Here is a 27270-nt window from a genome sequence, read left to right as displayed (position 1 = left end):
GCAGTAAGATTTCTGCACCTCTGGGCTGTGGAGGATCCCACTGGGCAAAAACAGGTTGAATCAATGTTGCTTCCACGTCATTTCAACAACAAAAAAATCAGTGTGATGACATTGAATCAACGTTGGGAAATGATTGTATTTGCAAAAAGTAATCAAGGTAAGGGAATTTAATTTATTTTCAACTTTTAACCAAAATCCAATGACATTTTTGTTGTTGTTGATTGCACATTAGATGAAAACTCAACCAAATGTCAATCAAAACAAGACTGCCCAGCAGGATGAGTCTGACCACCTGTCTGCCACTGGACAACCCCACTGGTTACGTCATTCCACCTGTCAACACACACACACACACACACACACACACAAATCAACATTTGAAATCAACCAAGGGCACATCCTGTAGCTTGGATAGGAACATCAACCCCATTCAGTCACTCCTGGGTTCTATCATTAACCATCCCTCCACACTGTCCTTAGGCCCCTGTTGACTCCCCTTCATGAACTGTCAAATGAAAGGCCCAGGGAGAAGGAGGGATCCGTTGGGATTGAGCCTCAACCCACTGGGCACATGTCAATTCAACGCTAATTCCACGTAATTTAATTGAAACAACGTTGATTCAACCAGTGTGCCCAGTCGGAAGGGTCAGTCACATTACATTTGTATGACTGGAAATTAAAGAAGCCAAAATCACATTTGAAATGTATGGATTCTGTTTTCTTTGGATTGATGGCATGGGAAGTTTTCAGGATATTGGAAGCATGATAAAAAAAAGACAAGACTGATGTTATGATTTATTGAATATATTGGCATGTGACAGTTTCCTGTTGTTTCACAGTGACAAGGGAGAAAATAGATGCATACACAGGTCAGGTCATGCTCCAGTTTGAAAGAGAACCTTGAATGGCTCAATCAAGATGCCATTTTGTATACTGTAATATTTAATGTAATGCAAAAGTATGGAGTTATTTTCATCACTTTGAATACTTCTGAATATATGCCTCCAATATCTGCAGATGTCTATGGCTATGTCCTGTGTGTTCATTTCTCTGGTCTACTCATGTTTTAAGACTGCAATATACATTTGAAGACATACTGCAATGTTCTGCTTCCTGAGTGAACTTCTTCATAAATGATTTCCCATAGTATTTAACAGGAATAAATTAGTTCAAGTGGGTGTGCTGGTTTCTTTTCTTTTTTACATTGTTGGGAAACCTCCAACTAAGCTAACATCTTAAGGTATAAAATCATCTCCAGGCCCTCCAAATGGAGGAAATGAGTACGTATCAGTGTGCTGTTGTCTGTTAGCACTTTCATAAATACACCACAACAAAGCTGTGACATCATGGAAGTGTAATGGGGTATATACTGTCCACGTTTCCTTGTCAAGTTTTGTTTAGTTCTCATTTATAACACTCTGATACAGTAGATGAAGGTATACACAATGGCACTTCTACAATACAATAATCAATACTTCTATATTATTTTCCTCTACTTATCTCCTTGTTGGAAGATTTTACAAACTACTAAAGGAACATCTTCAAGGATCTGCTTTGCTGTACAGCAGCAGCAACAGTTCATGGAAAACATGAAACTTGCATTGGATAGAAAATTAAAACAGTGGGGTCCACAAGCTCAGGAGGCAGAGGGATACATCTCACTTAGGTCTGGCTAGTTCATTTACTCCAACTGGGAGACCTCGTGGAAGTATGCGCCGAGCATCTTGATGCCCTGGATGTAGTTTGTCCTGAAAGTAAACCATAGGCATATATTCATATACATTTACATACAGTGCATTCGGAAAGTATTCACCCTTCCCTTTTTCCACATTGTTACATTACAGCCTTATTTTAAAATTGATTAAATACATTTTTTCCATCAATCTACACAAAATACCGCATAATGACAAAGCGAAAACAGGTTTTGAAATTCATGCAAATGTATTTGCATAAGTATTCAGACCCTTTGCTATGAGACTTGAAATTGAGCTCAGCTGCATCCTGTTTCCATTGATCATATTTGAGATGTTTCTACAATTTCATTGGAGTCCACCTGTGGTAAATTCAATTGATTGGACATGATTTGGAAAGGCACACACCTGTCTATATAAGGTCCCACAGTTGACAGTGGATTTCAGAGCAAAAACCAAGCCAAGACAACGCATGAGTAGCTTCGGGACAAGTTTCTGAATGTCCTTGTGGCCCAGCAAAAGCCCGGACTTGAACCCATCAAACATCTCTGGAGAGACCTGAAAATAGCTGTGCAGCGACACTCCCCATCCAACCTGACAGAGCTGCAGAGGATCTGCAGAGAAGAACGGGTGAAACTCCCCAAATACAGGTGTGCCAAGCTTGTAGCGTCATACCCAAGAAGACTTGAGTTTGTAGTCGCTGCCAAAGGTGATTCAACAAAGTACTGAGTAAAGGGTCTGAATACTTATGTAAATGTGATTTCATTTTTTTATTTTTAATACTTTTGCAAAAATGTCAACTTGTTTTCGCTTCATCATTATGGGGTATTGTGTGTAGATTGAGGATATTTTCAAATCAATTTTGGAATAAGACTAACATAACAAAACGTAGAAAAAGCCAAGGGGTGTGAATACTTTCCGAATGCACTGTAGACGTGTAACATCATTGAATTAAAACAAGATGTACATTAAGACCACATCGAGATGCTAATAACAATAATAATAACGTGGGTGCTTATATTTGTCGTATTCCACGCATGTGTGAAATGGAAATGTTTTTTTTTTTGCATATCTCAAGTCCCCTTTTGAGCACCCAAGTTATTATTATTGTTATTAGCATCTCGATGTGGTCTTAATGTACATCTTGTTTTAATTCAATGATGTTACACGTCTACAGTGCATTCGGAAAGTATTCACACCCCTTGACTTTTTCCACGTTTTGTTATGTTAGTCTTATTCCAAAATTGATTTGCCATTATCGCAGTCACATGCTTCCAGACAGCGTATAGATAAAAAGACAACCGTGGCAGCCTACCTGTTGAGTTTCTCATTCTGTGAATGTGCTCCGTCGTCAGACGAGCCCATGGGCAGCAGCATGACGTTACGGCCGGTGGCTTCCTGGAAGGTCAGGGTTACGGGGATGCTGCCGCCTTCCCGTGTCAGGTCAGGCTCCACACCGAACACTATGTGGACAAAAAGGAATAGAGGGAGAGAACGAGACATTATTGCTCAAAATGTTATCAATATTTAAGTTAGACCAGTGTGTGTGTGTGCATGTCTGTGTGCCTGAGAGGGTTTGCCTGTGTATCCACACACACCTGTCTTGATGGCCTTTCTACCAGCCATGTAATGGGGATGGTTGAAGTCGGACACCCAGGCCTTGGCCCCATGGCCCATGTACACCTTGAGCTTGTTGGGACTCTCCAGCTCAGCAAACTTCTTCTCCAGGTGGCCAATAACCTTGATAGGTTAGGATTATACATACATTTCTAAATATATGTTTCCACATTCATATTAAAGTCTCATTGAGATAAAAATATTATATGAACAGTAATAAAAAGAACAGACAGTCAGATTGCTATCAGGGCTGTCTGTGTATGGCATATACTGTATTACAGGCTAATAGAGCAGTGGTTCCCAACCAGGGGTACTAGGAACCTTGGGGGTACTTCGCCTATCCACAGAGGGTACTTGAGAAGACTCATGAGACCATTGGCCTTCTGGTAAAATGCACATTATGGGGTACTTCGGACGGAACAAAATTCAGGTGGTACAGTAACCAAAAAAAAGATTGGGAACCACTAATAGACAGACCTAATGTTTGAGAGTGAATTTACATGTAAGGAATGGACCAGTGGTGGGGGATGCTTGTCCACTATTATTTCATCCAAAAGTCTAGAACATGCAATGTGCTTATTCGATAACACCTTTAATTAAATGATCTAAATACCTGATCCTAGTCCTGTATTTAAAGAACTGAATTCAACTTATTACTGAGCCTACCTTTAACACTCTTCATATGTCAGCCTAACATGCTGAGCTGTTAGGATTTGAGGTAGGGGAATGGATCCCAGACCTGCACTTAAAAGAGGAAGGCAGGAAATGATCTAAAAACCTGAGTTGAGTTCTACCTAAATTCTAGAGGTTCCTACCTGTTTCTCCACCACTTTGGGGTCCATGTCCGGGACCAGGCGGATGGAGAACTTGCCGATGACCTTGCGGGGAATGACGGTCTTAGCACCTCCGTCGGAGAAGGCCCCCTCGATGCCGTGCAGGGAGAGGGAGGGGTACCTCCAGCGGTGCATCAGGATAGCCTCCTGCAGATGAGGGTTAGAGGAAAGAGCAAAGCACAATATGAACCAGAGAACATTGGGAATTAATCACTTAAATTGACTGAGAATCAACCAGTATTGCTTTTAAAACTAGTTGGTAATTTCTGACATTGGCCCTGTTTGAACACTTCAGAAATGCATATGTAAGCAGTGAGATCAAGGTTACCACCCTATTACTTTAACCAATGCAACCAATTAAGGTCAGTGATTGATTAAAGGGAGGTAGGAAAGAACGAAGGACTCTTCATTTCTGACGTATTTGAACATAACCATCCATACCTTGGTGTCGTGTAGGAGCTTCGCAGCTCCAACGTCCTTGGCATACTCCACCATGTCAAAGTCGATCTTCTGGTACAGTTTCTTTTCCTCATCTGTGACCTTGGCCACGTCTTCATACATCCCCGGGACCAGGATCTTCCCCTTCTTGTCCACCAGGGAGCCTGAAGGAGGAGACACCAGGGGTCATGTTCACGATTGCACGAAAAACTAAAATGTGTCGCACCGAGTTTCAGTCCTTTTTCCTCTTGTTTGGTGCATTATGAACACGACCCCGCAGAGATATCATATGCCCTGTCCAGAAACACCCCCCCCAGGCCCCTACAAAAACCCCTAGGCACTTGTGGAGATTTCATTCTAGGATTTTGTTTGATTCTATTGAAGGGCTACAATGCTGTTGCATATACCTATCCAATTATTCCATTCCTACATCCTTACATATCTCTATGATAATTCTATTCCAGCACATCAGTACACCTGATTCAACTTACCCATCAGTGCGATGAGGTCGGTCATGGCTTCATGGACAGAGCCTCCAAACACCCCAGAATGGAGGTCCTTGTCACAGCACGCCATCTGACAAAACAAGAAGGATTAAAGCAGGGCTATGACCCATGCACAGTTTGTGGCAAGTGCAGCCTCTAGATTTGTCTAACTCAGGGTTTCCCAAACTCTGTCCTCAGGACCCCAAGTGGAGCATGTTTGGTTTTTGCCCTAGCACTACACAGCAGATTCAACTAATCATCAAGCTTCGATAATTTGAATCAGCTGTGTAGTTAGGGAAAAAAACAAAACGTGCACAGAGTTTGTGAAACACTGGTCTAACTCTATGGCTTCACCACAATGACGACCACCGTTTTTTTAGTGGGAAGAGAGCCCTCTAGCTTACTCTATGCCTCACCTCAATGAAAAAGTAGCAGATCCCCCTCAGTCCATAGGTGATGCAGGGCTTGGTTTTGCCCAGCCAATAGTTGTCTGAGATGCACACGTAATCCACGTCCTTCAGGAAGGTGTCTTTGCGGGCGAACACCAGATCGTCCAGGCCCTCCGAGCCAGATTCCTCCATGCCCTCGAAGCAGAACTTGATGTTGATGGGAAGCTCCTGTTTCCATGAGAAAGACATGGATGAGAATCTCAGCAGGCAAAATATGGCACATGAAATCTTAATGACGCTATTTTCTGGCTGTAAATGTTGTTGAGAAGACGTCACATAACCAGATTACATCCAACTGGTCTCTGCTGAAGTGCTTTGAAAGGCTGGTCATGGCTCACATCAAGAGCATCCTCCCGGACACCCTAGACCCACTCCAATTCACATACCGCCCAAACAGATCCACAGATGACGCAATCAATCACACTGCCCTTTCCCACCTGGACAAAAGGAACATCTATGCGAGAATGCTGTTCATTGACTACAGCTCAGCGTAGTGCTCACAAAGCTCATCACTAAGCTAAAGGACCCTGGGACTAAACAGGCCACCCCCCAGGTGGTAAGGGTAGGCAACAACACGTCTGCCACGCTGATCCTCAACACTGGGGCCGCTCAGGGGTGTGTACTCAGTCCCCTCCTGTACTCCCTGTTCACCCACGACTGCGTGGCCAAACACGACACCAACATTAAGTTTGCTGACGACACAACAGTGGTAGGCCTGATCACTAACAACGATGAGACAGCCTATAGGGAGGAGGTCAGAGAACTGGCAGTGTGGTGCCAGGACAACAACCTCTCCCTCAATGTGAGCAAGACAAAGGAGCTGATCGTGGACTACAGGAAAAGGTGGGCTGAACAGGCCCCCATTAACATCAATGGGGCTTTGGTGGAGCGGGTTGAGAGTTTCAAGGACCACAACCTATCATGTTCCAAACACACCAAGACAGTCGTGAAGAGGGCATGACAAAGCCTATTACCCCTCAGGAGACTGAAAAGATTTGGCATGGGTCCCCAGATCCTCAAACAGTTCTACAGCTGCACCATCGAGAGCATCCTGAACCGGTTGCATCACCGCCTGGTATGGCAACTGCTAGGCATCTGACCGTAAGGCGCAACAGAGGGTAGTGCGTACGGCCCAGCCAAGCTTCCTGCCATCAGGACCTATATAATAGGCGGTGTCAGAGGAAACCCCATAAAATTGTCAGAGACTCACCCAAGTCATAGACTGTTCTCTCTGCTACCGCACAGCAAGCGGTATTGGAGCGCCAAGTCTAGGACCAAAAGGCTCCTTAACTTCTTATGGTTGCAGGGGCAGTATTGAGTAGCTTGGATGAAAGGTGCACAGAGGTGCCCATAGTAAACTGCCTGCTCCTCAGTCCCAGTTGCTAATATATGCATATTATTATTCGTATTGGATAGAAAACACTCTGAAGTTTCTAAAAAATGTTTGAATTATGTCTGTGAGTATAACAGAACTCATATGGCAGGCAAAAACCTGAGAAGTTCCACTTCCTGTTTGGATTTTTTCTGAGGTGGCAGATTTTCAACCACGGCTTCCACTAGATGTCAACAGTCAATAGAACTTTGTCTGATGACTCTAATGTGAAGGGGGGCCGAAGGAGACAGGAATTAGTCACCACTGCCACGAGCTGTCCATGCTTTCACCATGCGCGTTCACATGAGAAGGACCTCCGTTCCACCGCTCATCTGAAGTCAATCCAATTCTCCGGTTGGAACGTTATTCAAGATGTATGTTAACATTCTAAAGATTGATTCAGTACATCGTTTGACATGTTTCTCTCGACTGTTACGGAACTTTTGGACATTTCGTCACGTTATAGTGGACGCGCTTTGTGACTTTGGAATTGTTTACCAAACGAGCTAACCAAAGTAGCTAATTGGACATAAATAACGGACATTATCGTACAAAACAAGCATTTATTGTGGACCTGGGATTCCTAGGACTGCATTCTGATGAAGTTCATCGAAGGAAACATTTATCATGTATTTTCTGGTTTCTGTTGACTCCAAAATGGCGGCTAATTTTATTATATTTCTGAGCGCCGTCTCAGATTATTGCATGGGTTGCTTTTTCCGTAAAGTTTTTTTGAAATCTGACACAGCGGTTGCATTAAGGAGAGGTATACCTATAATTCCATGTGTATAACTTGTATTATCATCTACATTTATGATGAATATTTCTGTTGAAACGATGTGGCTATGCAAAATCACTTGATGTTTTTGGAACTACTGAATGTAACGCGCCAATGTAAACTCAGATTTTCTGATATAAATATGAACTTTATCAAACAAAACATGCATGTATTGTGTAACATGAAGTCCTATGAGTGTCATCTGATGAAGATAATCAAAGGTTAGTGATTAATTTTCTCTATTTCTGCTTTTTGTGACTGCTATATTTCGCTGGAAAAATGGCTGTGCTTATTGTGGTTTGGTGGTGACCTAACAATCGTTTGTAGTGCTTTTGCTGAAAAGCATATTTGAAATCGGACACTTTAGTGGGATTAACAACAAGATTACCTTTAAAATGATATAAGACACATGTATGTTTTAATGTTTTAAGGAATTTTAATTATGAGATTTCTGTTGTTTGAATTTGGCGCCCTGCACTCACTGGCTGTTGTCATATTGATCCCGGTAGCGGGATGCAGCCATAAGAAGTTAACTTCTTGTGAATAGGGGGGCGCTGTTTTCACTTTGGAAAAAATCGTGCCCAAATTAAATGGCCTCGTACTCTGTTCTAGATCATACAATATGCATATTATTATTACTATTGGATAGAATACACTCTGAAGTTTCTAAAACAGAACTCATTTGGCAGCAAACTTCCATACAGGAAGTGAAAATTCTGAAAATGAGGCTCTGTGTCAGGGCTTGCCTATTCAATTGGCTTTTATTTATGGATCTGTATGCACTTCATACGCCTTCCACTAGATGTCAACAGGCAGTAGAAGGTTGAATGGGGTGTCTAGCTTGATGTGAGGCCGAATAAGAGCTTTTGGAGTGGCAGGTCCGGTATTTTGTCAGTTTTCGACGGCGCGCGGGGGAACTCGACATTGTCTTCTGAAAAGCGTTCGGTATACACGGCGAATTGCTCCGGCTCTGATTTCATTTGATACATATGAGAAAAACATCATAAAGTAGGATTTTTCAACCGAGTTTGATCAGTTTATTCAACGTTTATTGGGACTTTTGGAATTTTTCGTTCCAGGCGCAAACATTTCTTGGACACGTGAGCTCCACATGGCTAGCCAAAGTTGCTAATTCGACAGAAATTGACATTCTAAAACCAAACAACGATTTATTCTGGAAATAGGACTCCTTGCACAACATTCTGATGGAAGCTCAAGAAAGGTAAGAGAATATTTATGATGTTATTTCGTATTTTTGTGGTAAATGTTGGCTCCAACAAGGCGGAGAATATGTGAGCGCTGTCTCACAATACTGCATTCTGTATGTTCTACTAAAGTTAATTAAAAAAATCTAACACAGCGGTTGCATTAAGAACCAGTGTATCTTTCATTTGCTGTACACCATGTATTTTTCATAAATGTTTTATGTTGAGTATTTATGTATTTCACGTTGCTCTCTGTAATTATTCTGGCTGCTTTGGTGCTATTTGTGATGGTGGCTGCAATGTAAAACCAGGATTTGTAGCTATAAATATGCACATTTTCGAACAAAACATAACATCATGTTATACAATACATTTATAAGACTGTCATCTGATGAAGTTGTTCAAGGTTAGTGATTAATTTTATCTCTATTTGTGGGTTTTGTGAAAGCTACCTATGCGGTGGAAACATGGTGACAACATGCCGTTGTGTGTTTGGCTATTGTGGTTAGCTAATATAAATACATAGTGTTTTCGCTGTAAAACATTTTAAAAATCGGAAATTATGGCTAGATTCACAAGATGTTTATCTTTCATTTGCTGTATTGTACTTGTGATTTCATGAAATTATATGATATCCCTGTGGCGCTAGGCTAGGCTAGTCAGCTTTTTTGGTGAGGAGGATCCCGGATCCGGGAGGGAGAAGCGATAGAGGTTAACAACTTCTATCCCCAAGCCATAATACTGCTGAACAATTAATTAAATGGCCACCGGACTATTACATTGACCCCCCCCCCATTTGTTTGTACACTGCTGCTACTCACTGTTTATTATCTACGCATTGTCACGTCACTCCTACCTACATGTATTTTTTACTTTTGTTTATTTGGTAAATATTTTCTTAACTCTCCTTGAACTGCACTGTTGGTTAAGGGCTTGTAAGTAAGCATTTCACGGTAAGGTCTACACTTGTTGCATTCGGCGCATGTGACAAAGTTTGATTTGATACATCCAGGTAGATCTATTCACCACATACTATTCAAAATGAATGTACCTGGCAGGCTGACAAAAGACTACTTCAACTTGTAAAGCACTGTCAGTCCTGTGTTTAACTTTGACAAATGGAGATCAATCGTTCAATTAAATTACATTTATATAGCTCCAGCTTTCAAGCATCAGTGTCACAAAGTGCTTCTCAGTAACCCAGCCCACACCCCCGAAAAAACTATCTAGAGGAATAAGACTCAGAGGGGAGGCCCATCCTCCTCTGGCTGTACCTCCATGATTACGATGTCAGTGAGCTAGTATAAGACATAGGTCAGCTCAATCATTAAACGCTGACGATAGGAGATAAAGATTACTTGAGGACCTTTGGACGGCCATGCTGCTGACAACACTGATGTGATCGACTGTAATCAAGACAAAAAGTCTTAAAGCCAAGAGGCTTTTTACCCTGTAGCTGACATCTCAACACCAAGTCCTTTAATAAACCTTGCCTGTTATTAGTTGCCTAACCAAGAAAAGGGCACCTGTACTAAAACTGATTTGAAAACACAATACCATGGGGTTCTCTTTGTCCTGGGCTAGCTTCAGTGAGTGATACTTATCAAGTCGTGGTGCTGTGTCTTACCTGTTGGATCTTCTGGTAGCCCTCGATACAGTTGAACCAGGCCAACACTGGGCCTTTGTCATCTGTTGAGCCTCTGCCATAGAGCTTCCCTGCAGGGGAAGACCAAGTTGCTAATTATGTTGTTTTTATGATGATGATGATGATGATGATGGACTACATAATCTGCAAGCCATAAGTGTCTTAGTAAAAAAATATAAAACGTGAATGACTAAAACCATAAGAAAATTTTGAAATTATAATGATCTACTATATCATATTTGAAAACTCTTTTAGCCTTTAGTCATTCAAACGAGATATCATTATAGACTAGGCTTGGGCGGTATAAAGATTTTTTTCATTGTCATACCATCCTTCTCTCATCCTGGGATTTATCTTATTACCGGTTTAACATACAAGGGGCGCTAAAAACGCAAGAAAAGCCCATTGGCCTCTATTCACAGAATGCTACCAAATTAGCACAAATGTAGGAGAGTTCAAATGGTTATTCCATCAAACTTCCAATTATTAGAATAGTACACAAACGCAGAACATCCAGGTTAACTTCTTTGGGATAGGGGGCAGCATTTTCACTTTTGGATGAATAGCGTGCCCAGAGTGAACTGCCTCCTACTCAGTCCCAGATGCTAATATATGCATATTATTATTAGTATTGGATAGAAAACACTATGAAGTTTCTAAAACTGTTTGAATGATGTCTGTGAGTATAACAGAACTCATATGGCAGGCAAAAACCTGAGAAAAAAATCCAAACAGGAAGTGGGAAATCTGAGGTTTGTAGTTTTTGAACTCAGCCCCTATCGAATTCACAGTGGGATATGGGTTATGTTGCACTTCCTAAGGCTTCCACTAGATGTCAACCGTCTTTAGAACGTTGTTTCAGGCTTCTCATGTGAAGGAGGGCCGGTTGGGAGCTGTTTGACTAAGGGGTCTGCCAGCAGCCTCGTTCTCGTTCCGCCCTAACAAAATAAGCTATTTTGACATAAATGATGGACATTATCGAACCAAACATTTATTGTGGAACTGCGATTCCTGCGAGTGCATTCTGATGAATTCATCAAAGGTAAGGAAACATTTATCATGTATTTTCTGGTTTCTGTTGAGTCCAACATGGCGGCTAATTTGGCTATTCATCTGAGCTCCGTCTCAGATTATTGCATGGTTTATTTTTCCGTAAAGTTTTTTTGAAATCTGACACAGCGGTTGCATTAAGGAGAGGTATATCTATAATTCCATGTGTATAACTTGTATTATAACTTGTATTATCATCTATATTTATGATGAGTATTTCTGTTGAAACGATGTGGCTATGCAAAGTCACTTGATGTTTTTGCAACTAGTGAATCTAACGCCTCAATGTAAACTCAGATTTTTTTATATAAATATGAACATGCATGTATTGTGTAACATGAAGTCCTATGAGTGTCATCTGATGAAAATAATCGAAGGTTAGTGATTAATTTTATCTATATTCTGGTTTTTGTGAAAGCTATCTTTAGCTGGAAAAAATGTCTGTGGTTATTGTGGTTTTGTGGTGACCTAACAATCGTTTGTAGTGCTTTCGCTGAAAAGCCTATTTGAAATCGGACACTGTGGCTGGATTAACTAGAATGTTATCTTTAAATTAGTGCCTAATACTTGTATGTTTGAGACATTTGATTTATGAGATTTCTGTTGATTTGTATTTGGCGCCCTGCAATTTCATTGGCTGTTGGCGAGGGGTTCCGCTAGCAGAACGGGGTGCCGCTAGCGGAATCGCGAACAGGAATGTTCCAAGTTCAGACAGAAGGGGGAATCAGATCGCTATGATGGCCAGGAACTTTAGTTTTGGTTTATATTTTCATTTGTTGCGCTACTAGTATTGCCTGATGATGTTGAGGCAGCAGCTACAGTAGCTGGATGATATTAACATCTTCATTTTTTTATTCATTAAATGCATTTTAATTCATCTGGGTGCTTACGTCACCTACTAACACCCTGGTACTACCGATAGCTCCCGTTCTCCTTACTCCTGTGTAGAAGTCCATAATGTTAAATATATAAAGCATCCCAAGGTTAATGCTATAGGTATTGTTATAAGGGAGTGTGAGACTATCGAAACATGTAACTGAGTTTTATCGTTATTTATATCATTTTACAGAGTGATAAAAAGTATTGCTGTTGCTAGCTAGCATGTCTTTCTGTGATGCCAATGGTTAGCTGAGCTGTCGACGTATGCTAGCATTGCATTATGGGAGATGTAGTTTTAGCTCTAATCTCTGAATGGGATGAATGCGATTTTCAGTTGTAGCTTGTTTGCATTACAGTGATTTTGTACACGAGTTGTTGTATTTTAATACTGTCAACACTGAAAGCACCTAGCAATGTATTGGAGATGTGAGACAGGATATGTGTTTTACTTTTCTTCATGCTCCTCTATAGAACAACTTGTCAGATGGTGCATTGAAGACTGATGTATTCCTGCCCTTTCATAATACCATTGCAGATCTACATAGAAGGCCAAAAAGACAGCCTTGGTGTCGCTCTTCATTTCTTGAATCTTCTGTGGTACATATAAAGACCGCTTTTCAAACTAATAGCGAAATCACAGACACTTGTCAAAATGTTAACGAAAAATAATTGCAAAGACAGGAAAATCCAGCTCAAAGTTACACAAGCATAGCTAGTAGCTACCGAATTGGTGAGAGTGGACATTTACAAGCGAAAGTGAACGAGAGACATTGTGAAAATTAATAAAGTTGTGATGCATCCTTTTCTGAAGGAATAGCAGGGGAGAAGAACAGGGAGGGGGGTAGTAGGAAGCACAGGCCAAAAAATTGCAACTGTACAGATATCTCATCCAGAGCTCTTTGACTTCTGAAGAAAACCATAAGATATGGCAAACATTTAGTCGTGAAATGCATAAAAGTGTAACGTCATCATTTCATGTGCGCTGCACAACAGAGACTCGATGATAGATATACAACACTATGGACTCACCAGCTCTTGCTTTCTCCTTTTGAAAATAGCACAAACACGTGACTGGATCAACTGTTCTGCGGAACTAAGGTAAGCTTCATAATGTAAGAGGTGAAATGAACACTATCGGTTTTATCTCCTAATGTATTGCACAAGTTGACTGCAGGTATTAAGTAGCTACAAATATTAAAATGTATGAAAAAACTTCAAAGAAATAGTTGACGGTATAAAAAAAACAAACATCCAATGTCTTTTTCCAAATGCCCCGGTATACATGGAATAACGCCCAAGCCTATTATAGACCAATAAAAGACATTGAATGGTACTAAAAAAGGGAAAAAATAAATCAGTACTAGCTTCCCTGTGAAACATATCAAGAGTCAAAAGAAGGAAATTAGGTCATCAAAGGGGGAGACAGTTTGATTTATGAGTGGTGAAGAGAATATAGCAACAGTCAGGTGACTGTCACAAGATAACAAGTAACAACCTTTGTCAGCATGAAAGGAAAATGCTGCTGACACATCTCTGCATGACACACTGAAACCAGACTAGAGCCATATACAGTGCCTTCAGAAAGAATTCATACCCCTTGACTTGTTCCATATTTTGTTACAGCCTGAGTTCAAAATGTATTAAATTGTTTTCTTTTCACACCCATCTACCCCATCAATGAAAACACATTTATAGAAATGTTTGCACATTGATTGAAAATGTAATCTCATTTAAATTAGGTATTTACACCAAGTCAATACCTTATAGAAGCACCTTTGGCAGTGATACAGCTTTGAGTTGTCTTGGGTATGTATATCAGCATTGCACATCTGGATTTTGTGATTATCTCCCATTCTTCGTTACATATTTTTTCAAGCTCTGTTAAATTAGATGAGGAGCGGCAGTGAACAGCAATCTTCTTTCTACAGATTTACAATGGGATTCAAGTCTGGACTTTGGCTGGGCCACTCAAGGACTTTCACATTCTTGTTCTAAAGCCATTCCAGAATTGCTTTGGCTGTATGCTTGTGGTCACTTTCCTGTTTTTTCCAGACATAATGGTTTACATTCAGGCCAAAGAGTTTCATTTTTGTCTTAGCAGACCACAAACTTCTGCCTTATGATCTCAGTCCTTCACATGCCTTTTTGAAAACTCCAGGCATGCCGTCATGTGCCTTTTTCTCAGGAGTGGCTTCTGTCTGGCCACTCTCCCATAAAGCTCAGATTAGTGAAGTGCTGTATAGACTGTTGTCCTTCTGGCAAGTTCTCCCATCTCAGCCAAGAAACTCTGTAGTTCTGTCAGAGTGGTCATCGGGTTCTTTGTCACCTCCCTGACCAAGGTCCTTCTTGACCAGTTGCTCAGTTTGGTCGGACGGCCAGTTCCAGGCAGCATCTGGGTAGTTCCATATATATTTTTTTCATTTCCAATGAAGGAGACCACTGTGCTCTTGAAAACTTCCAACACTCTAGAAATTGTTTTACACCTCATAAATGCCTCATCAAAACGCTCTCTCTGAGATTGACAGAGTTCGTTGGACTTCATGGTATAGTTTCTGCTCTGACATGCACTGTCAACTGTGGGACCTTTTACAAACAGGTGTGTTTCTTTCTAAATCATCTCCAAACAATTTAATTGGCCACAGGTGGACTCCAATCAAGTTGTAGCGACATCAAGAAAAAACAAACCCCAAAAAACAGGTGGTGACGTTGATGGGCAAGACTTGATGGGAACGAGACTGTTTCTAGTAAGGGATATATTTTATAGAATGGTGATTGCTGGACCATTGAGAAAAGTTCCTTATCAAACACTAATTTTATCCAATCATTAAACCCATTTTAATGCAAGTGACCCTGAAAACAGCCTAGACTACCACACATGTAACCTGTAGTTTGGAGTTTTTAGGTTCATTAGTGCAGACTTTGAAAATCTTGCAACTAAACAGTGCATTCGGAAAGTATTCAGACCCATTGACTTTGTCCACATTTTGTTAAATTACAGCCTTATTCTAAAATGTATAAAAGTATTATTTTTCCTTCAATCTACACACAATACCCCACAATGACAAAGCAAAAAAAGGTTTAGACATTTTTGCTAATTTATTAAAAATAAAAAGTAATCAGAACCTTTGCTATGAGACTTGGAATTAAGCTCAGTTGCTGTCTGTTTCTATTGATCACCCTTGAGATGTTTGTACAACTTAATTGGCGTCCACCTGTGGTAAATTCTATTGATTGGAAAGGGACACACCTGTCTATAGGTCCGACAGCTGAAACTGCATGTCAGAGCAAAAACCAAGACATGAGGTCAAAGGAATTGTCCTTAGAACTCTGAGACAGGATTGTGTAGAGGCACAGAGCTAGGTAAGGGTACCAAAACATTTCTGCAGCATTGAAGATCCACGAGAACACAGTGGTCTCCATCATTCTTAAAAATGGAAGTTTGGAACCACCAAGACTCTTCCTATAGCTGGCCGCCCGGCCAAACTGAGAAATCGGGGAGAAGGGCCTTGGTCAGGGAGGTGACCAAGAACCCAATGGTCACTCAGAGAGCTCTAGAGTTCCTCTGTGGAGATGGGAGAACCTTCCAGAAAGACAACCATCTATGCAGCACTCCACCAATCAGGCCTTTATGTAGAGTGGCCAGACAGAAGCCACTCCTCAGTAAAATGCACATGATAGTCCACTTGGAAGAGTTGTCTAAAGGGCAACTAAAGGACTCTGACCATGAGAAGCAAGATTCTCTGGTCTGATAAAACCAATATTGAACTCGTTGTCTTGAATGCCAAGCTTCACGTCTGGAGGAAACCTAGCACCATCCCTACGGTGAAACATGTTGGTGGCAGCATCATGCTGTAGGGATGTTTTTCAGCGGCAGGGACTGGGAGACTAGTCAGGATCGAGGGAAAGAGGAATGGAGCAAAGTACAGAGATCCTTGCTGAAAACCTGCTTCAGAGCGCTCAGGACCTCCGACTGGGGCGAAGGTTCACCTTCCAACAGGACAAGAACAACAAAGCACACAGCCAAGACAACGCAGGAGTGGCTCCGGGACAAGTGTCTGATTGTCCTTGAATGGCCCAGCCAGAGCCTGGACTTGAACATCTCTGTAGAGACCTGAAAATAGCTTTTTAGTGACGCTCCCCATCCAACCTGACAGAGCTTGGGAGGATCTGCAGAGAAGAATGAGAGAAACTCCAAATACAGGTTTGCCAAGCATGTAGCATTATACCCAAGAAGACACGAGGCTGCAACCGCTGCTAAACGTGCTTCAACCAAGTACTGAGTAAAGTGTCTGAATACAATTTTTTATTTTTAAGAAATTTGCAAAAATATATACATTTATATATATATATATATATTTTTTTTTTTTGCTTTGTCATTATTGGGTATTGTGTGTAGATTTATGAGGATTTTGTTATTTATTCCATTTTAGAATAAGGCTGTAACGTAACAAAATGTGGAAAAAGTCAATGGGTCTGAATACTTTCCGAATGCACTGTATGCCCTGGACTATTGGCTATGTCTAAAGGGCTTATGACCAAGATACCACAGTCATTTATGGGCAAGCCACACCTTTATAGCTCTTTACACCTTGAATACCGTGTGTCCTGTAGCTTTCGTAGACTAGCAGCGAAATGGTTAAAGGAGTGCCGCATACAACTGCAGTCTGCTAGCAGATTAGATTTTTTATTCAGTAGTCTTGGAGCATGATGCCAGGTAGAAATGGTTTTAGATAAAAAGGAATAAAAGATGGATAAGCCTATATTTCACAAATCAAGAACCAAAATAAATCGTGAAACCTATAAGCAATGTTTCCTATATTTTTTTCAGGACTGAGTAAGTTTCAAGTCTGCAGAGTTGCGAACTTGAATGTCATGAAAATTCTGTGCAACTTCCAGCGCATTTACTGTGAACACTGAGGCTGTACCTGCTTAAAGTTAGAGTTATAACAGTGGCCAAGTAGGCTACTGTGGTTATTTGATCATGTCGGCCTACCATATAAAATCTATGGAGAAAATGCAGCCCATAACATTTTAACATGGAAATAGCTGTTCTTTCAGTATACAGTAGCAGCCAATGTGTGGTTCAATGTAGGCCTACATTCCATGAGACTTTTGAAAAAAACATGTAGGGATTGACATTAACCTGTTTATCCACTTCAGGCAAGTTAACTGACAATGTTGTGTTGTTTGAAACAAGAAACCACTTTACAAAATAAAATGTATGAATTATTCCCATACCATTATTACATAGAATCAGACAAATTATGCTACCCTCTGCCTATTGGCTACTTAGCTTAATCAAGCCCGTCTTTAAAAAAAAAACAATGCCCCAAAGTACAACACTGTCCCTTACAGAAAAAAAAAGCTCTTTACCCGACTTGGTTTTCAAACATGGCTAGAAATCCACACATTTTGTGCTCTTGTAGGAAGCAACCACTCCACTATTGCTGACTAGAAATGAGCTATAACTGGGCTAATAATGCTACATGCAGTTCTTGCTATGATCTCAAAACAAGCGCATCTACACACGACCACTCATGCTGTAAAAACAGTCCAGTTCAAAGTGAATGGCACAAATCCATATATGGCAAAGGTCTATTTGCATATAGGGATACTGCTGCTCTGATTGGTTATGGCACACTGGTCTGTGTAGAGTATGGGCCTCAGTCGTGCCTGTCAAAGCAATAGAATATCCTACTCCAATGCTCTCTGCCTACAAGAAAATCGCGTGAACATTGCCTCGAAGGTAGTAGGTTACACTGTTGATACAAAGAGTAAGAAGTAACCTAAATTGCACAAGCCAATGCAAATCATACTTCCCCAAAAGGAGAACAACGCTGAAACATCAAAGTCCAAATCTCAACACGGGCATGGATTTTGATGTTTCAGCATTGTTCTGTTTTAGGTGCTTTGGAATAGCTACTCTCACCATCTTTCTCCACCAGAGTGAAGGGCTCCGTGTCCCAGCCGTCATCGATGGCAGCTGGCTGGACATCCAGGTGGCCGTAGATGCACACAGTCTTCTTACTCGGGTCGGAGCCCAAGAAACCCAGGACGATGGGTGGCAAGGGGATCTCCTCTCCGGAGGGAAGCTGAGGGGGCAAAAATAAAAGGTCTCACTCAATGGTCTAAAAATCCATATTTTCCTCTTCTCGCCATTGCACTGACATGAAAGAAATTACCAGGTGAAAGATGAAGAGGAGGAGACAGACTTTCAAGCAACAGATACAGCAAACCAGTCAGGGTTGAAGGAGATTAAGGGGGTCTGAGCCGGTCAGAGGATCGGCAGCAGTGTTCTTTACAGGAAGCCTTTCATGCTCCACAAGGAAGAAGAGGACTTAGTGAGGAAAGACTCTAGGGTATATTATATACAATGAAAGTAAAGGGAGCAGTTGCATTTCAACTCAAAATATTATGTACAGTTTGACTGCTGAATAGGCTGGTGTTGACACAATCTATGCAGACAATGTAGCTGGGCAACAAGTACCGATTGATAAAACGTTAATCGCCACACATTTAAAATACAAGGAAGACCAGGTAGCCCTGAAGTGCAGCACTAATGCATGATAAATATACTACATTACCAAAAGTATGTGGACACCTGCTCGTCAAACATCTCATTCCAAAATTATGGGCAATAATATGGAGTTAGTCCCCCCTTTGCTGCTATAACAGCCTCCACTTTTCTGGGAAGGCTTTTCACTAGATGTTGGAACATTGCCACAAGAGCATTAGTGAGGTCGGGCATTGATGTTGGGCGACTAGGCCTGGCTCGTAGTCGGCATTCCAATTCATCCCAAAGGTGTTTGATGGGGTTGAGGTCAGTAGTCTGTGCAGGCCAGTCAAGTTCTTCCACACCGATCTCAACAAACCATTTCGGTATGGACCTCACTTTGTGCACGAAGGCATTGTCATGCTGAAAGGATATTCCGAAAACTGTTGCTACAAAGTTGGAAGCACAGAATCATCTAGAATGTAATTGTATGCTGTAGCGTCCTTCACTCTTGACCGCACCTGCTGTCTCTAACTCTGAATGCTCGGCTATGAAAAGCCAACTGACATTTACTGCTGAGGTGCTGACCTGTTGCACCCTCTACAACCACTGTGATTATTATTATTTGACCCTGCTGGTCATCTATGAACGTTTGAACATATTGACCATGTACTGTTATAATCTCCACCCGGCACAGCCAGAAGAGGACTGGCCACCCCTCAGAGCCTGGTTCCTCTCTAGGTTTCTTCCTAGGGAGTTTTCCTTGCCACCGTGCTTCTACATCTGCATTTTTTGCTGTTTGGGGTTTTAGGCTTAGTTTCTGGAGAGCACTGACATCGGCTGATGTAAAAAGCGCTTTATAAATACATTTGATTAATTGAATGATTGGAACCAAGGGGCCTAGCCCGAACAATAAAAAATTGCCCCAGAAAAGTATTTCCCCTCCACCAAACTTTAGAGTTGGCACCAATGTCCCCTTCCCTCTAAGCTGCGCTCCTCAGGAATGCCAAGCAGAGCGCAGAAGAAATATCTGCCCACAGAGAGAAGCACAAGCTTGAACTTCACTCTACTTTCTAGAGTTTTCCCTGTTAGTTAACATTATCACTGTTTCCGAATCAATCCAATATTAGCCAATTTCAATGCAACATACTGAAACAAAGCAAACTATTCAAGAGATTTTGTTGTAGGCAGAGCGCATAGGAGTAGGATTCTATTGCACGTGACTGAGCCCGTAGTCTACATAGACCGATGTGACATAGCCAATCAGAGATGCAGTCGGCCTATGCAAATAGACTATTGCCATATACAGTGCCTTCGGAAAGTATTCAGACCCCTTGAGTTTTTCCACATTTTGTTAGGTTACAGCCTTATTCTAAAATGGATTAAATAAAAAAAGAAAGCCTCAGCAATCTACACACAATACCCCATAATGACAAAGCGAAAAGGTTTACAAATTACAGTTACATAAGTATTCAGACCCTTTGCCATGACTCAAAATTGAGCTCTGGTGAAACCAGTTTCCATTTATCATTCTTGACATGTTTCTACAACTTATTTGCAGTGCACCTGTGGCAAACTCAATTGAATGGACATGATTTGGAAAGGCACACACCTGTCTATATAAGGTCCCACAGTTGACAGTGGATGTCAGAGCAAAAACCAAGCCACGAGGTCGAAGGAATTGTCCGTAGAGCTCCGAGATAGGATTCTGTCGAGGCACAGATCTGGGGACGGGTAGCAAAACATTTCTGCAGCATTGAAGGTTCCCAAGAACACAGTGGCCTCCATCATTCTAAATGGAAGAAGTTTGGAACTAGAGCTGGAAGCCCGGTCAAACTGAGCAATCAGGGGGAGAAGGGCCTTGGTCAGGGAGGTGACCAAGAACCTGATGGTCACTCTGACAGAGCTCTAGAGTTCCTATGTGGAGATTGGAGAACCTTCCAGAAGGACAACCATCTATGCAGCAGTCCACCAATTAAGCCTTTATGTTAGAGTGGCAAGACGGAAGCCATTCCTCAGTAAAAAAGTACATGCAGACCAGTTGGAGTTTACCAAAAGGCACCTAAAGACTCTCAGACCATGAGAAACAAGATTCTCTGGTCTGATAAAACCAAGATTCAACTCTTTGGCCTGAATGCTAAGCGTCACGTCTGGAGGAAACCTGGCACCATCCCTACGGTGAAGCATGGTGGTGGCAGCATCATGCTGTGGAGGTGTTTTTCAGCGGCAGAGACTGGAAGACTAGTCAGGATCGAGGCAAAGGTGAATGGAGTAAAGTACAGAGAGATCCTTGATGAAAACCTGCTCCAGAGCACTCAGGACCTCCGACTGGAAGAATGGCAGAAACTCCCTAAAAACAAGTGTGCCAAGCTTGTAGCGTCAAATACAAGACTCAAGGCTGTAATTGCTGCCAAAGGTGCTTCAACAAAGTACTGAGTAAAGGGTCTGAATACTTATGTAAATGTGATACATTTTACATTTGTATACATTTGCTGAAATTTCTAAACTTGTTTTGCTTTGTCATTATGGGGTATTGTGTGAAGATTGATGAGGGGGGAAAAACTATTTAAATCAATTTTATAAAAAGGCTGTAACCTAACAAAATTAGGAAAAAGTCAAGGGGTCTGAATACTTTCCGAAGGCACTATATGGATCTGTGTAATTTACTTTGAACTGGACTGTGTTTACGGCTGTGGTCGTGATTAGATGCACTTGTTTTGAGATCAAAGCAAGAGATGCATGTAGCCACGTGTGCACATTGTTCATATCCTTTGCTATTTAGTGAGTTATTAGCCCAGTTATAGATCATTTGTAGTCAGCAATAGGGGAGTGATTACTTCCTACAAGAGCAGAAAACATGTACATTTAGCTTTGAAAAGTGAGTCAGGTAAATAACTGTCTTAGAGGGGCAGTGTTGTATTTTGAGACAGGTTTGAATAAGCTAAGTAGCCAATAGGCAGAGGGTAGCATAATGTGTCTGATACCCTGTAATAATGGTATGGGAATAATAATGCATTTTATTTTGTAGTGGTTTCTTGCATTAAACAACATTTTCAGTCATAAACAGGTTAATGTCCTACATTGAACACCACACATTGGCTGCTACTGTAGGCTGAATGATATAATAACTATTTCCATGTTGAAATGTTATGGAATGCATTTTCGCCATTGTTATTCATTGTAGGCCACTATTGTAGACATACATTATGATCAAATAGCTACTTTGCCACTGTTATAACTAACTTTAAGCAGGTACAGCCTCAGTGTTCACAGTAAATGCGCTGGAAGTTGCACAGAATGTTTGCACACAGCAGATCTGAAATTTGCTCAGTGCCAAAAATGTAGGGAATATTGGTTGGCACTATGCAGTTGGGCAGATAACGTTCTCCTGGCATCCGCCAAACCCAGATTTGTCTGTCGGACTGCCAGATGGTGAACCATGATTCATCACTGCAGAGAACACGTTTCCACTGCCCCGGAGTCCAATGGAGTCCAAACCTCTCCAGCCGACGCTTGGCATTGCGCATGGTGATCTCAGGCTTGTGTGCGGCTGCTCTGCCATGGAAATCCATTTCATGAAGCTCCCGACAAATAGTTATTGTGCTGACGTTGCTTCCAGAGGCAGTTTGGAACTCGGTAGTGAGTGTTGCAATCAAGAACAGACCATTTTTACGCGCTACTTGCTTTAGCATTCGGCTGTCCCATTCTGTGAGCTTGTGTGGCCTACGACTTCACGGCTGAGCCGTTGTTGCTCCTAGATGTTTTTACTTCACAATAACAGCACTTACAGTTGACAGGGGCAGCTCTACCAGGGCAGAAATTTGACAAACTGACTTGCTAGAAAGGTGGCATCCTATGACAGTGCCACGTTAGAAGTCACTGAGCTCTTCAGTAAGACCATTATACTGCCAATGTTTGTCTATGGAGATTGCATGGCGGTGTGCTCGACTTTGTACACCTGTCAGCAACGGGTGAGGCAGAAATAGCTGAATCTACTAACTTGAAGGGGTGTCCACATACTTTTGTATATATAGTGTATATCTTCCTGCTCATAGTTAATGTATCCATTCAAAGCTGTCTTTGTAGATTGTTTCAAAATACATTTGTTGGTAGCGGCTATGTTTTACAAACATAATGTTGACTCTGGCACACAATTCATAGCACCTCCACAACATATAATATCCCCATTACTGACTTGAGAACAAGAAGAAGAATTCAAAGAAGGGTAAAAAATTTAAAGCAGACATTAAATATCCCTTTGAGCATGACGAAATTACCAATTACACTTTGGATGGTGTATCAACACACCTAGTCACTACAAAGATACAGGCGTCCTTCCTAGCACAGTTGCCAGATAGGAAGGAAACTGCTCAGGGATTTTTACCATGAGGCGATGGTGATTTTAAAACAGTTACAGAGTGTAATGGCTGTGATATGAGAGAACTGAGGATGGATCAACAACATTGTAGTTACTCCACAAAACTAACCTAAATGACAGAGTGAAAAAAAGGAAGAAAGTACAGAATAAAAATATTCTGAAACATGCATCCTGTTTGCAATAAGGCACTTAAGAGAAAATGCTAAAAATGTTGCAAAGACAGTTACTTTATGTCCTGAATACGAAGCCTTAGGTTTGGGGCAAATCCAACACAACACCCCTCTTCATATTTTCAAGCATGGTGGTGAATACATCATGTTATGGGTATGCTTGTCATCGGCATGGACTAGGGAATTTGTGTGATAAAAACTAACGGAAGAGAGCTAGAAAACCTGTTTCAGTCTGTTTTCTGACAGACACTGGAAGGCAAAATTAACCTTTCAGCTGGACAATAACCTAAAACACAAGGCCGAATATATGGGCTCCCGAGTGGTGCAGTAGTCTAAAGGACTGCATCTCAGTGCTTGAGGCATCACTACAGACACCCTGGTTTGAATCTACAACCGGCCATGATTGGGAGTCCCATAGGGCGGCGCACAATTGGCCCAGCGTTGTCCAGGTTTGGCCGGTGTAGGCCGTCATTATAGATAAGAATTTGTTCTTAACTGACTTGCCTAGTTAAATAAAGGTTACATTTAAACATATATATATATATACACATACATACACTGGAGTTGCTTACCAAGACGACATTGAATGTTTCGGCCTAGTTACAGTTATGAAGTAAATCGGCTTGAAAATATATGGCAAGACTGTCTAGCAATGATCAACAACCAACTTGAAAGAGCTTGAAGAATTTAAAACAGAATAATGTGCAAATACTATACAATCCAGGTGTGCAAAGCTCTTAGAGACTTACCCAGAAAGACTCAAAGCTGTAATCGGTGCCAAAGTATGTATTGACTCAGGGGTGTGAGATATCTGTATTTCATTTTCTATATATTCTTTAACATTTCTAAAAACACTTTCACTTTGTCATTATGGTGTATTGAATGTCGATGGGTGAAATTATATATATTTTTATCCATTTTGAATTCAGACTAACACAACATGTGGAATAAGTCACGGGTATGAATAGTTTATGAAGGCACTGTATCGTGGCACACAGTGCAAAGTCCTACCTTCTGTTTTCCTATGTCCACCATTTCCACTGTGCCCCCCAGCTTCTCAATGTCCTTGGCTGCCATCTCCATCATCTTCTTGATCTCCCCACGCTTCTCTGGCCAGGCAGACACACTCTGTACAGCCACCCATTGGGCAAGACGCTAGAGGCAGAGTAGAGCGAGAAAGAGATGAATATTAGGCCTAATTCTGATGGTTTTTTAAATGTAGGGTATTTTATTTTGAATTGTTCAACATTTTTTGTTTGGCAACAAGTACTTGTCATGCCAATAAAAAAAAAGCCTTTTCAATTGAGAGGCTTTGAAGCCAATTTCATACGCACTCAGTTCATGTTCGTGGCAATAATCAAGTTTCATAGTTCTCCATCGGCCTTTTAAATGAGTCAATCTGTTTTCAGCACTTTTATTTCTATGACTTATCAAATAATCTTGTTGCAATACAAATCATATCGATACCTAAGTATAGTGATAATATTGTATCATGAGGTTCCTAGCAATTCCCAGCCCTATACTTGTTCTTCAAGTTCTTCAAGTTTATGAATAGGAAAACCCACAAACACATGACTTGGTTCTTGTGGGAAGGAAGTGAAGTCTTAGGCACTAAACCTAATCCAAATACCCTACAGTGGTGTATCTATCTTATGTGCTGGTGTTGTTTTTGCTACCATGTCAGTTTTTGCTACTCATGATCTAAAGGTTTTGGAGAAGTGAAAGCAATAGCCTGGTCATGGCAGGCTAAGATTTGACTCTGTTCTTATCAAGTCCTTCTAAATCTGAAGTTTAAGAAAGTAAATCATTTAATATAACTTGGGATTCACATGCAAAGTAATGTTCGTCAAACATTAATATGTCTAGCCCCAAAATCATGAATCAACTCAGTCAAGTCGCAGATAGTAAAACATGACTAAATGCATTATCATAATTCAAGTAATGAGATGAAGCTACCTCAATGTACAGCTCCTGGTGTTCGTCCACATATTTAAAAAGTTCTGGAAGATGAGCCATCTTTGGCTGAAGAGTTTGCTGGAGCCTAAGAGCTGTTGGGACAGACAGACTAACGTTACTTTAGACTACGAACTGACAGGGGGCAATGCACATGCCTCAACAATCTATTGTAACATGTTATCGACCATTAGCTCCTCCCAAACTGCTGACTGTGACACTACAAGTACGTTAGATGTGACCGCATGGCATTATCTCCGAAACCCCGAACATTACAAATAACAAAGTAACAGTTAACTCGTAGCCAATAGTTTTTTTTTTTATGGCAACATAGTTTAAACCTTTTTGGAACAGATTCTAAACCTGTTGCTGTGAATGTGATGGTCAGCAAACAGAGGCAAGTCACCCTCAGCTAGCTACTGTACATAGCTAACGTTAGTTATCTACAGTAGCTAGCTAAGTTAGTAACGTTACTGTATGTAACGTTAGCACTATGCTTTCAGGGTAAGAAAAAGTAATGCACCAATAACGCTAGCTACAAAACACAATAACAACCCAATTTAGCTAGCTACATTGGGTAGCCAGCTAGCTAGCAAACACTGGCAAGTTTAGCTTACTATTTAACAAGTCAGTAGAGCAAGCTAAATGAGCTCCGAAATATATTGTGAAGTATGACTACAACTGTGTTGCAAAGACATTTCAGAAAATGACAGTCATCACCATCGGGCACTTTTGCTTACTCACTGTTGAAAAAGATTGTGCTGCGCTTCTTCTCAGGAGTGTATTCAATGAGGGGATTCGATTAATCTGTCCCGGGCGCCCATGTAGGCGTGTTTTGCACCGGGTGAAAGTTGATTGGATTCGCTTTGGAACCGGCTGCATACCGGGCTTGAGCTCGGGGTGCTCTGTTCAAAGCCCACGGCTCCAAACAAAAATGACGTAATTAACCACGATGAGTAATGAGTAGGATTATGTGATAAAAACGCTTTATCTGCATTCACAATTAAAATTAAAACAGATTTTATGGAAATATACACTGCTCAAAAAAATAAAGGGAACACTTAAACAACACAATGTAACTCCAAGTCAATCACACTTCTGTGAAATCAAACTGTCCACTTAGGAAGCAACACTGATTGACAATACATTTCACATGCTGTTGTGCAAATGGAATAGACAAAAGGTGGAAATTATAGGCAATTAGCAAGACACCCCCAATAAAGGAGTGGTTCTGCAGGTGGTGACCACAGACCACTTCTCAGTTCCTATGCTTCCTGGCTGATGTTTTGGTCACTTTTGAATGCTGGCGGTGCTTTCACTCTAGTGGTAGCATGAGATGGAGTCTACAACCCACACAAGTGGCTCAGGTAGTGCAGCTCATCCAGGATGGCACATCAATGCGAGCTGTGGCAAGAAGGTTTGCTGTGTCTGTCAGTGTAGTGTCCAGAGCATGGAGGCGCTACCAGGAGACAGGCCAGTCCATCAGGAGACGTGGAGGAGGCCGTAGGAGGGCAACAACCCAGCAGCAGGACCGCTACCTCCGCCTTTGTGCAAGGAGGAGCACTGCCAGAGCCCTGCAAAATGACCTCCAGCAGGCCACTTAATGCAAACTATTTGACAGATACTTCAAAAATACTATTCATTTATTTTAAGACATATATTGATGTCATAAGTTAATTGTACCACATGTCATGAGCTGTCACTCCTACTCCAGCTCCCCCTCTCCAGTGCTCCAAGTCGCCGGTCTACTAACCACCGGTCTTGGCACCATCCTTACACGCACCTGCTCCCCATCATTATGCACACCTGGACCTCATCATCACCTTGAATACTC

The 27270-nt window shown here is 41.4% G+C and overlaps 1 protein-coding gene across 1 annotated transcript; it reads right to left on the bottom strand.

Annotated features, from left to right (window-relative positions):
- Window positions 1-783: 783 nt before the first annotated feature.
- On the bottom strand, window positions 784-26232 carry LOC120022716 (cytosolic non-specific dipeptidase-like). The gene is made up of 12 exons (XM_038966702.1): window positions 26181-26232; window positions 25440-25531; window positions 24495-24638; window positions 18372-18534; window positions 10496-10584; window positions 5481-5681; window positions 5071-5155; window positions 4583-4743; window positions 4124-4288; window positions 3290-3431; window positions 3007-3154; window positions 784-1748 (listed from the first exon to the last, which is right to left on the bottom strand). The coding sequence occupies exons 2-12, from the start codon at window positions 25497-25499 to the stop codon at window positions 1682-1684; spliced, it is 1425 nt and encodes a 474-aa protein (XP_038822630.1). The 5' UTR covers window positions 25500-25531; window positions 26181-26232; the 3' UTR covers window positions 784-1681.
- Window positions 26233-27270: the final 1038 nt, after the last annotated feature.

The sequence above is a fragment of the Salvelinus namaycush genome, chromosome 27, assembly GCF_016432855.1.
Source record: "Salvelinus namaycush isolate Seneca chromosome 27, SaNama_1.0, whole genome shotgun sequence".
NCBI lineage: Eukaryota > Metazoa > Chordata > Actinopteri > Salmoniformes > Salmonidae > Salvelinus > Salvelinus namaycush.
The sequence above is the reverse complement of the archived record's forward strand: the minus strand, read 5'-3'. Positions and strand labels throughout refer to the sequence as shown.

Coding starts and splice junctions, on each gene's coding strand:
- LOC120022716 (XM_038966702.1), bottom strand. CDS start 25,499: ATGGCTCATCTTCCAGAACTTTTTAAATATGTGGACGAACACCAGGAG. Junction 10,585..18,371: donor CACTCTGGTGGAGAAAGATG/GTGAGAGTAGCT, acceptor CTTCCCCTGCAG/GGAAGCTCTATGGCAGAGGC. Junction 4,289..4,582: donor AGCTCCTACACGACACCAAG/GTATGGATGGTT, acceptor CCTCATCTGCAG/GAGGCTATCCTGATGCACCG.